The 12,099-nt window shown below is 42.5% G+C and overlaps 1 protein-coding gene across 10 annotated transcripts in view; it reads right to left on the bottom strand.

Annotated features, from left to right (window-relative positions):
• Tead1 (TEA domain family member 1 (SV40 transcriptional enhancer factor)) overlaps positions 1 to 12,099 on the bottom strand; it is a 174,714-nt gene that overhangs the window by 63,534 nt on the left and 99,081 nt on the right. For 3 of the 10 annotated variants that reach the window (XM_013511983.1, XM_013511981.1, XM_013511974.1), the window contains 3 exons: positions 7,766 to 7,830; positions 5,044 to 5,106; positions 4,892 to 4,954 (listed from right to left, as the gene is read on the bottom strand). In XM_013511983.1, the coding sequence (XP_013367437.1) occupies positions 4,892 to 4,954; positions 5,044 to 5,106; positions 7,766 to 7,830 (191 nt within the window). The remainder of the gene's footprint in view (positions 1 to 4,891; positions 4,955 to 5,043; positions 5,107 to 7,765; positions 7,831 to 12,099) is intronic. The other 7 variants (XM_013511976.1, XM_013511982.1, XM_013511978.1 and 4 more) reach the window with 3 other exon arrangements.

Below are 12,099 nucleotides of genomic sequence, written 5' to 3'. Positions count from 1 at the left end.
CTCCAAATACACACTTTTTCTCTCTGACACATTAGCCAGAAAGACAAAATCAAATCCTGATGTGTATGTTTAATTTCTAATATTCTGGCCCTCTGGCCACAAATGCCTGTTCTGTCTGCACAGGTGTCTCAACTGTAATATACTGGCACTGTCTTCCTGCTCTTCCAGTTTCTCTGCTCCTGGTCCACTATCTCCTTGGATCACTCCCTCATTTTCTCCTTCCTTCCAGTCCTGGGGGGGGTCAAACCCCGCCTTGCACATACTGGGTGCTAGGCGAGTGTACTACCACTGAGCTACCTCCCCACCCCCCTCACTCTTTCAATCATCCCCTATATTTTACTGCCCCTTGCACCTGCCCCATATGGCCATGGTGTGTACCTCAGGTCATCCCAAATTGCTGGCCAACTCTACGCTGACTTAGGCTGCTATAAACTGCCAACATTAAGTCTCACATTGGTGCCACAGGCTGGAGCACAAACTTGTAGCTGACAAAGAATAAACATTTAGGTAATTTTATGAGAAGGGCCAAGGGAGAGGAGAGTTTTCGTTGGATTTGATTTTCTCAGGGACACATAGGGAGACTGATGATGGATGGGGAAGAAGAGTAGGTAGAAAAAAATTGGGAAATGTACAGAATAATATTCTACCATTTGACTACTTGAAAAACTTAACTGAATTATGCCATACTGAAAATGATCCTTTTTGGATCCTATGAATCTGAATGTTTAATATGTTCTCTGTACTAACTTTCACGTATTTAACATTTAGCAAAAAATTCAGTTAATTTTGGTGCACACTCTTGGTTAATTATCATTACTCTACAAGAACTCAATCTTTACTAAGCTAAGGTTTTTGTTTTTCTTTTGCCTGTGGATTTGGATTTATTTATTTATTTATTTATTCATTTTTATTCTAAGCTAAGTTTTAAATGTTGCTACTGAAAATCATTTTCTAAAATGTCCTGGTATCCCATTGGCAGACTTAATAAGGACAGAACTTATAAACATAATTCATTTTTTAAAAAATAGAAAAGGAGAAAGCATACAGAGCAGTCAGAACACAGTGGTATGGAAGCCACTCAAGGACGGCAAGGATGGCTGAGAGCCAGAGTGAGGCCCCAGAGTTGTCCCTGCCCTGATCCCCCACTCCTCTTCTCCACACTGGAGAAGTCCAGGACCCATCCCTCTCCCCTAGCTTGGCCTCCTTCCTATTAAGCCATTCTCCAAAAAGCAGCTGGAGTGGTGGTCCCGCAATGTGCACCTGAACTACCTGCAGTGTTCCCCAGCACCCACAGGCGAGCTTCCCTCAGTGGGGAGATGCTAAACCTCCTGCTGCGTGCTTCGTATCTCCCACTGCCTGCTCCACAGTCCCCCAAACACCCTATCTCTGGAAGTTATCAGCCTTCTTCTGGGAAGCTTTCTCCAAGTCTCCCAATATCAGAATTAATCATTCTTTCCTCTGATTGGCCTTTGTATGACCCAGTTTAATTTCTACGGCAGAGGCCCCAGCTATGGACAACCTACTGGGAAAATTAACAGCAGTTTAGTGTTCAATAAGTATACAGACTCTGCATATTCAACTCTGTGTGCCCAAAATCTATGAAGACCTAGCATTCTCTGGGTTCTCAATAAAAAACAAGCAGGCTGAGTTTTCATTCCTGTACTTTTGAAGTTCAAATCTACGTGGAAATCTTACACATTTGCTAGAATAACTTTTTGTTTGCTATAAAACTAAAATAAAGTGAAGTCCACACACTTTGAGAGTGATCTGGGCCACCAAGAAGCACCGTTGAGAACGACTGCAGTTAGTGGAAGCACGAAGCTGACCTATGGGACTTACTCTATCAGGTTTTCAACAGAGTGGCTCTGCGGCTAGGATGACTCATCTGTGACTGTGACATGAGCATGACCACTATCTTGTGAGTCTAGTTTCTTCAGAGGAACAGGGTGTGCAGGCTAAACTGAGAAACATGTGCTTTACATGTGACACATGAGCCATCCTGAAAGGCTGGGAGGAACAGCATGGAAGCAGTCACCTCCTTTTCCCTCTGGGTGTTGAGCAGGTACCCTGGGTTGGCCGATCAGGAAGTAAAGGACAAGATGTCCAGAGGAGGCATAAGGCAGCAATGTCAGAAGCAAGCAGCCAATGGTCATACAACTCTCCCTGACTGAGCAGAGAGCCTCAGAGTGGGGACCAAGCAGCTCTGTAGCCAGAAGGACATCAACCCCCAAATTACTGATGGCCAACAGTGTCACTCACATTGAAGTGAAATGAATCACGCTGACAAATGAAGTCCACATTGTGACCAAGCACTCAAAGGTAAAATGTAGAGGGTTAATGGAAGGCTGGCAGCAAGGGCCGTATGGAGCACGCCAGGTCACAGGCTAGGTACAGTGTCCTGGCATGAAGCCTCCTGGCTGAAAACACTCTCCCATCTCCACCTGATGAAATCCTATCTGAAAGAACAGCAGTTTAGGATTAAGAGACATCCAAGTTCAAATGCTGCCTCTGCCCCTTACTAGACTTGGGAATGTTCATCAAAGGTGACATAGTCTTTGAGCCCTAGTTTCTTCAATATTGATGATTATGCCCTACTATGTAGTGAGCTTAACTAAGAGACTCTGCATTAGAATACAATGCCCATTTTTCAATTCTCAAACTTGGAACACTGCTCATGAGCTTGTCCCTGGGATTCCCAACATGTTTTGCTGTGGCTTTTTCTGCTAATACTTATGACCCATGCCCTATTTCTCACATTTCCACTTATATGGCCTGCTCTGTGATGGGGAGTTGGCTACTAACCACCCACCCCAATGAACATTAAGTCCAGGACACTCAGTTGCTATCAGCTGATAGAAAAACAAAGGCCTCTGCTTTTCCAAAAAGGAGTGGTAGGGAGGAAGGAAAGAAATGCCGAGAAAATAAGGTGGTTCTTGGAGCTTAAATGCTGAGCCAGCTGCTATCTGACAGGCTGTTCCCACCTCCTCCTTGTGTCTGCTCCAACAAAGAGTGGGCCAGGTCTGGAAGGAGGGGGAAAGAATCTTCTGGGATTTTAAGAAGAAAATTTTAGAACAAACAAATATATAGCTATGTCAGTTAGTATTGTTTCTATGGAACAAAATTCTTAAAACCTCTAAGTGATTTTCCTGTATTCCATGGTGTTCTCTCCTGAACAGAAATGCATTCTTTATCACTTATACGGCTTTTGATCCAGGGCTGTGTGCCCTGCTGAGTTGACAGGAAATACACAAATATAGTACAGAAACACAGCAATTCATAACATCATAGATGGCAAAACAAAATCGGTATCTAAACACTTCCTGGTACATTATTAATTCATTAGCTCAGAGAAACTAGAACAGAGTCAGAACTTGAGCAAACACAGGGGTAGCTGCATCCACATAGAAAGTACCGCCCCTCGGGTTAAAAAGCAGGGTCTAGGGAGTTAGCGTGGTCTCCCACTGCTCAGCCAGTGCAGCTCCGAGCCAGCCACCATCAGCCACACGTGCGAGCGAGCGAGCCAGCATGCTGCCCAGGTGAGGGCACACCCAATGCTCCTTCCTGCCGCTAGTCCTGTGCCACAGCCCATCTGCTGGCAGGTAAAAAAGGACTCGAGGACAGCCCCAGTGCTCAACACTGGGAGCTAAGAAATGACATTGTTTCTTAATGTGGAACAAAAACACAGATTTAATTAATGTATCAGGGGAGGGACGTGTGGGGAAGGCCACAATATGGTCTAAAAATTAATTTTTTCTCTAGACTAAACCTCCTCCAAGCAAAATCATAAGCTCTTCTCCATTATTAAAGCCAAGGATTATGGAAAAATAAGCATCGGGCACATTCTACTGCAAATCTTAGAAGTAGGGAGAATTTGTATTATGAAATTAACAGCCTGGGGCTGCAGTGAACACCTAATCCCAGCTACTAAGGAGGTTGAGGTAGCAAGATCCCAAGTTCAAGGCTAGCCTGGGCCAGCTGGTGAACCCCTGTAGCAAATTTTATTCAAAATACTAAAAGGGTTATGAATATACCTAAGTAGCAGAATGCTTAGATCGAAGGTAAGGAAGGCACTGGGTTCAATTCCCACTATCACAAAAAAATAAAAATGACCAATGCCTTCATTTTTGCTATGAAATATATTTTAAAAGTCTGGAAAATGAGGCCCAGGTTTTTTAAAAAAATTAAACGAAGTGCAAATGGAAGGGCAAACATGAGTTGGATTGAGAGCTTTTTCTGCCTCTGAGATCCATTTTTTTCTTGCTTACGGTCACACTTCAAATTTCTCTTTTAATAAGAGTGCCATTTTCTTAAACAATATTAAGCAATGTGGAAGAACACAGGCAAAAACACTCTGTGTTGAAAGAGACGTGAAAAAGTCAGTTTTTATAAATATTCTTGAAAATTTACATCAAAAGTACAAGTTAAAATTACTAAATATTTTTTAAAAGTAATTTCATGACCACTAGAAATGATTTTTTGAAAAATATTGTCTCCATTAACTTTGGATCTCTGGGTTGTCTTTTTAAAAACGGGGGAAAAAGCTCTCCTAGCCCAGAACTGCTTGGTGGATATTTGAAGGTGTTTTTTAAAAAAAAAAAAAATCACGTTTCTATGCTGAAAAGTTATCAAGACCAGCTCTCTGCTGCATTTGCATTGTTATTAGGAACACACACACACACACACATACACACACCCACGCGGGCACACGCATTGAGTTTAATGTGAGGCTAGAACAGAAACAGAGAGATTAGACACAAAGAAATGTAAACAGCTCTAACATGCAAGGAAACTAGGTTACGAGAATCCCAGCACCAGGCATTCACCAGTCACCATGGAAAACAGGAAGTGAGATGCATAGCAACCACAAGCCAAAAAGCAGAAAAGCGCATACCTTTAGCTTGGAATGAAAATCACGAGATTTCCTTCTGGCAAGAACCTGAATGTGACTAGACACCTGCAGGGTAGGGGAAGGGAGGAAAACAAAGGAAAAGCCTGTAACCATGGAGATGAAAAGCCCCCTACAACTGGGCAAGCCAGACGTACCTTAATGGCGGCTTGAATTTCTCGAACTTTCTTTCTTGCTAAGACCTGTATATGACTAGACACCTACATTGTTCGGGTTTATGAAGGGAAACAAAACAAAACAAAACAAAACAAAACAAAACAAAACAAAAAAAGGAAATCAAATATAAAATCGCTACTCCTTGGGAAGGTTGGGGAGGGGGAGGTTATTTGCATCTCAACAAAGCTGTGCGGTTAGGAACACACAGTCCCGGCCAGACACCAAGCCCCCAGCACTGCTCTAAGCTCTTTAGACTGGGTCATCACTGCAGTGACACGATTCAGGATGAACATTAGGCTCATCTCTACTTTCCCACCCGGGATATATCAAGGGCACTGGGAGAAGCTAATTTGGGGAGGGGTGAGGGGGAGAATAGGGCTGTTTACTTTATAAAATTACAAAGATGGAGGTGGAGGTAAATGAAAATGTTTATAGCATCTCAGTATCAGGAGGGAAAATCCCCTTTCCTCAATGTAGAGGAGAATATCCATAAATTAGCACATTGTGTAAAATCAAATAGCTGAAGCTGTCAGTTGTATTCCAATCTCATTAAGAGCTCTGGATTCTGTAGCAAATGTTAAAATAATACTGACATGTAAATTAGATCTCAAAGAGAAATGGAAAGACCCAGTTAGCAGAGTGGGGTTCCCCTCCCCTTATAAAATATCTTTAATCCTTCCACTCTTTTGGGTATTGACTGGGTGCCAAGTAGATTTGCATATTATTACAAAGCAAAACGTGTGAATACAGCCAGCCAGCCATCCTGTTAGAAATCTGGGTTGGAAACCACATGGATTTGCTGAACAACAAATTCACACTGGAGAGGTATCACCAACTGCTGCCTAAAAAAAACCCAGGAAGCTGGGGTGTGGAAACACAGCCAAGCCCAGCTTCTGAAGCACAAGGACTCCAGCAATAGACAAATTTTGCATCTCTATTGGTGGGAGTTGGTTAAATTTAGAAGACTCCCCCAGTGCCGGAGTCATGGGCAAGTGACAGACCTCAGAGGCCAGCAGACAGTCCCGTCCGGTGCTTGAGGTAGTTAGAGAATTAGCTCTGTCTGCTTCAGAAACGCAGACCCTCCATTCACAAGTTAGCAACTTTGCAGGGGATTCCCTTATTTCAAACTCTGGTGACTCTAAAAAGAAGATTTATGAGAACAAAAGAGTCTTTGATCTTTCAGTTGGTCTCTGTGTTTCAATTATTCAATTTTTTTCATTTTGCTTTTGTACTTTTTTCAAGTACAAAGAAATAGGGACTCCCCCATTCTCTTCACCCCTCCATCTGGCTCTTGCTGTTATTTATTTTCACCCGAATTTTGTTCATCTGTGAGAGGATGTGGGCCACTGTTGGGGAACATCCCCCCAAACAGACAATGCCCTGCCTCAGGGATGGCAGGAGGCCACCCCATTCCTGCTGACTCAGCACCAGGTCCCAGGCACAGGCAGCATTCCTGGGGGAAAGTCCCAGCCCCTGATCCACACTCAAAGAAACCACTCCTCCAAGGAGGTGAATCCAATGCTGCTAGTCTTAAAGAGACTACTGGTGAGCTTTTTGTTTCATTATAGGGGTTATTTTTGAAACTTAAGTTGCCCACACTGGTCTCCAACGCATGGCCTCCTGTCTCAGCCTCCCAAGTAGCTGGGACTACCGGCATGTACCACCATGCCTGGCTGATTGTAGTTTTTAAGGTCCATGCCATATCACTCAGCCAAAGTCAACATTAAAAATACTTTTTATCTGTTAACTCACGCAGGAGGTGTTTTTCTTTTCTTTTTCTATTCTCACAATTTCCTGTTTCTAAATCCCGATTTTTTGTTTGTTTGTTTGCATTTTGAGACAGGGTCTTGCTTTGTGGTTTAGGCTGGCCTTGAACTCCTGGATCCTCCTGCCTCAGTCTCCCAAGTGCTGGAATTACAGATGTGCTCCACTCAGCCTGGCTAAACCCTGATTTTTTTTTTAAACCTTCCCAGTTCTGAACTGGGTCACACATCAGAGTTCAGTTGCTTTGTATCTTACAGATGCAGCGCAGGCAAAACCCTGGAGAAGGGTGCAGGAGCAGCCTGCCCCTGCTCTGTAGAGGTATTAAAATTGTAACTTCATTTCAGTCCCAGCAGCCAACAAAAAGCCATCACTTAAGAAGGGACAGCATACTGGACGCACATCATTCAGTATTTATATTCAGGCCAACACGCAAGGCTTCCAGCATTACTTTTTCATTGAAAGGATGATTAATATGATTCATGTTCCAGGCTGTTACAAAGCACAAATCTCAAAGCCTTATCCCCAAGAGCCAAGTGGGGAAATGTACTGCCATGATACCACATGAAATAAATACTCACTTCACCTGTGAGCGCAAGCCTACAAGTATAGTTACACCTTGCAGCTTTTGCAATGCTGGCAGATACATGTTCTGGGAAAGAAGAATCAGCTTGGAAACACAGTGCAGGGACAGCTCAGACACTGTCCTCAGTAGCCAACCTTCCCCATATCGGATGAAAAGAACTTGGGAGACCACAGACTGCAGGGTCACTGAAATGATGAACAGTGAAAACTGAGCCAATATGAAACACCTCCAACGCTGACATCCTGAGAGGGGACTGGAACTGGGGGCTCCTCAGAGCCAAAGCACAGCAGCCACTGCAGCCAAATGCCTCTCGGGCCATTCGCTGACATGCACACCACCCAGGTGGACTACTGTACCTGCTTTCTGGTCCTCGTCTTCCCTGTCCTGAGTTTGATGTATCTGGCTATCAATTCATTCCTACCTGAAAGAAAGAAGAATTTAAGATAAAGTGGGTTAAAAAAAAAAATCCAAATCAAGAATTTTTAAACTATGGCTACTCATTTATTCATTATAGGGAAAATAGATAGTACAGTTCCTTGAAGAACTGTTCCATCCACTGAAAACAGAAATGTATCTTCTAAAATCTGCCTTTTTGTTTGTTTGCCTGCCTGTACTTAGACAAGGATGGATTTGTCTAGGAATAAGGAAAACTCGGTTCTGTTTCAGTCTTTCATTTTTCAGTCACTTTCCTCCCCCTGCTGGCTTCCAATCATAGGTAGCCCCACTTAGAGTCCTCGGAAGCACACAGAATGAACGGCAGCGGCCATAGAGGCCCTACAAAGATGAAGGGTAGAGCCCTGTGAAAGCAGGAACCCTAAGAGGAGCTCTCTGCAGCAGTGCCTGCTGACAATACCTATGTAAGACCGCACAAGGGGAAAAGAAATGACTCAACCTCCTCCAAGCTGGGGCCGGGGCTGTTCGGTCTGAAAGTAAAACACTTTCCTACCATACCAGGAGACTGAGAAATCTCACATAGGTAACTTGACTTCGAAGAATAATGATATAACAGGAAAACATATCCCCAGAAGCTATGTGAGGAAATGTATTGCTACGATACCACGTGAAGTAAACACAAACTTTACAAGCCCTAGGTCCTTCTGAGGCGGTCAGATTCATGACTTCGATTTCCTCTCTAACCCCAGGAACTGAAAATATTTTTGACATACTCTGTACAGTAAGTGAACACCTCCACTTCACAACACTCCTTACAGGTGGCTGAAGCCAGCTCCACCTTAATGGAGCCTCTTTTGGTCAAGAACAAGCTTCGGGTCTATCGCACTCACATCCATTCCCTGCCTGGACATCACGACACTGCAGCCAGGTCCTACTTCTCTTTAAAGCCACTTCAAGGTCCTGTTCTTAGGGAAGTCTTTTGGAGCCACCCAGCCGGGGTTGGGCTCCTTGTTCGATCACGGACAACCCGACTGCAGCACAACCTGCACCTCACCCTCCTTCCTAAAATGTGCCCATCGCCGAGTTCGCCATGTGACTGGTGTTTGCGGTGTGAGTTCCCTGACAACACTGCATAACTGCACAGGGAAAAAATTTTGTCTTGTTACCCAAGTCTCAAGGGCAACACCAGAAGGCAATTGGAATCATGGAATCTTAGGGCAAGAGGTACCTTTGAGTCATTCCTTTCCACCTCTGAAATTCTAAGCCCTCCATAAGCTTAAGCCAACCCTTCAAGAATTGAAGAAGCAGCCCACTGCATATTGAAATACACTCAAGGATAAAAAGAGTCTATGTATGTGAGGCTTCACGTAATTTTCATGCTCAGATCCTACTTGCTCCCCTCAATAAGAACAAGACTCTTCTGCACAGGGCTGGCTGCCTTCCAGATATGAGCCACCACTTTCAGGTCTTCCTGGAGTCACCCAAGCTAAAGCTCCTCTGTCCTTTTGTTATATGTGTGACAGGCTTTGGAACACTCCTAGATACCATCCTGTGACCATCCTTTGTCTGTTTTCCTCTCAGAGCCTGAAAATCCAGAATGGTAGGAATGATCCTGCTACAATATAGAGTATTGTATTTGATCCTGCTACAATAGAGTATGTTTATCATACACTACTTCTATAAATGCAACCGAACACTGCACTGGAGTTTTTTTAAGGACCTTGATAAACTGTCAAGCTACACCAACTTGAATTGCTAGGTCTTATTTGAATGGGCTTTCCCTCAGATACGCCTCTAGTGCTTGATCTCAGTAACACCAACCACCCCTTTTGTAACTGCGAGTGAGTGGGTCTGCAGTCAACACAACACAGTTTTATTTTGCGGCCATAATCAGAACTCTGGAACAGAAGTGTGAACCTGTGCACCTCTACTCCCACCTCAATTCTACTGTACGTTGAAAATCCTTTATCCAAAATGTGTGGAACTAGACATCTTGCTGGTGTGTGTGTGTGTGTGTGTGTGTGGTCCCATCTCGCCCTGTTCTCAGTCTTTCCATGCATAGCTGGGATTTTCAGACCCAAATACTGAACCTGACATTTAATTCCAGGGCATTTCATCCTGTTAAATTCAGCCTATCATGCCTGCTTGTCAAAAACCTCAGCTCCTGATTCTGAAACTGAATGTACCTGTTAAGGGTACAGAAAAGGACCTTCAAATTCAGTTTTGAAGATTGCTTCCCTAAGTATTCTCTTTCAAACTTCTGAGAACTACCAATATCCCCTGTAGTGTCATCGGGTCTACTTGTCCATCTCTCCGATGGCTGTACAGATTTTGCAATTTGTCTCAAAGGCCAGCTGACAGCAGAGCCTGGCCATGAGTGCCTAATTACCAGAAGCCAGACCTAAAAGACAATGTCTGCGGCCAAGCCAGGCATCCTCCAGCTCAAGGCTGCACTGCACATCCTGTGTGTGGTTGGCTGAGTGGCCAAGGCAAAATAAATGCAGGGCTCTGTATGCCATGCAATTTCATCCAACCTTGTCTAGCCAGCAAAATAAAAGTCTCCTGCCCCAAACTCATTTTCTGCAAATGTAGACACAATGTCTTGATAGCAGTGACATATAACCTAAAGCATTATTTTAAACTGATGATGCACTTGGTTGAATGAAGACCAGTGCCCAGGTCAGACACGTTGGGTGACGGCCCCTACAGTCTAAGCAAATGGGGGCTGCTGCAGTTAAATACTATCATACTTTTAATCCTATTCCTGTTATAGCACTTCTAAAAATCACTTCTACCACAAGCTCTTCCTGATGCCATGTGCTTAACTCATATTCCTGTTCTTTGGAAAGCACATGTTCTTTCTTTTGTACTGTATTTTAAGCCATGAATAGTAACTATTTAAGTATTTTAAATGTTAGGATTGTCTGCTTTAACTTAAACAACTCACAGGAACCTAATAAATTCTCTTAAATGCATTAGTATTGCTCACAAACCCAGTAAGATTTCTATTTTAAAGAGAATAATAATAAAAAAGAACAATAGCAAAATACCAACACTGTAGATAAAAACAAAACAAAGCAAAAACAATAAAAATGATACAGGGTTTCAGAACAAAATGACAGGAATTAACAGTGATTGTTATATTACATACTGTTTTCTTCAGGCAAGTTGTTCAGATTACCAGATGTAAGAATGCAAGATTGATCAAACCATAAAGAGAATAAAAAATAAAAACAAAAGAAACCTTAGAAATGACAGAGTGTCACTAGACAAGATGGTAGGAATTCACCAGTGGTTGTTATATTGCATATTGCTGTCTTCAAATTAGGTATTTTCCCAGAAGAATTACAAACATCATACCAGAGTGATGTATGTGCGCCCATGTTTATAGCAGCACAATTTGTCATACCTAGTAAGATTTCAATCCTCCTAATCTAAATCAGTTACTTTACTGTACATCTTAATTTAAAAACACAGGCTAATGCGTTGCCTAGACAAAACTTTTTAAAAATAATCGTGAAATATCAAATATACAGAAATCTTTAAGCCAAAAACATGAATGGTATGGCTTTGGTTCTATGAAAATTTTCTACACTTAATTTTAATTTTCCTAGAATTAAAATATATTTTCCCATTAGGTAAACAAGTAGACCACTCCAAAAAATTTTGGAATATCTTTTTGACTTCTAGAGGTTGTATATACAAATGGGGATAGCAAGTAGTTTCTGCTTAGAGTCTTGTCTGTAATCCTTATAAGACACTCTGAAGTCAGATGTATATTGCAGCCCTACTCTCTACAATGAGGTGGGTCCAGATATTCCACAGCCCCCAGGATTTGAATTCTGTTACTAAAGTGCAGAATTCCCTAACCAAGGCTCAAGAGCTCAGTAACACTAACCACTGCCCACATAACTGAGATAACAGGCCACAGTAGTTCAGGAAATCTAGAAAGACTTCCCCAAAGTACTGGAATGTAAGCTAGATCCTTAACAATAGATATTTCCTCTAACACTTCAGTATGAAACATTTTAGACATGTAGAAGTTTCTTACAGAAAGAATTTTATAGTGAACACTATATCCCCTATCTAAATGCAACTACAGATTGAACATCCTTATCTGAAATGTGTGAAACTAGGCATAATTTGCTCTTTTGTTGGATTCTGGAAAATGTCAACAAATATGAGTATCTTGGGGACAGAATCTAAGTCTAAACATGAAATTCATGTATGTCTCACACATACCTTTTACATAGAGCCTGAAATAATTTTATATACTATTTTCAGTGCACCTGTCTTT

Source organism: Chinchilla lanigera, unplaced genomic scaffold, assembly GCF_000276665.1.
Source record: "Chinchilla lanigera isolate Chin_1 unplaced genomic scaffold, ChiLan1.0 scaffold00013, whole genome shotgun sequence".
Lineage (NCBI taxonomy): Eukaryota > Metazoa > Chordata > Mammalia > Rodentia > Chinchillidae > Chinchilla > Chinchilla lanigera.
This window is presented reverse-complemented; position numbering and strand designations above follow the sequence as displayed.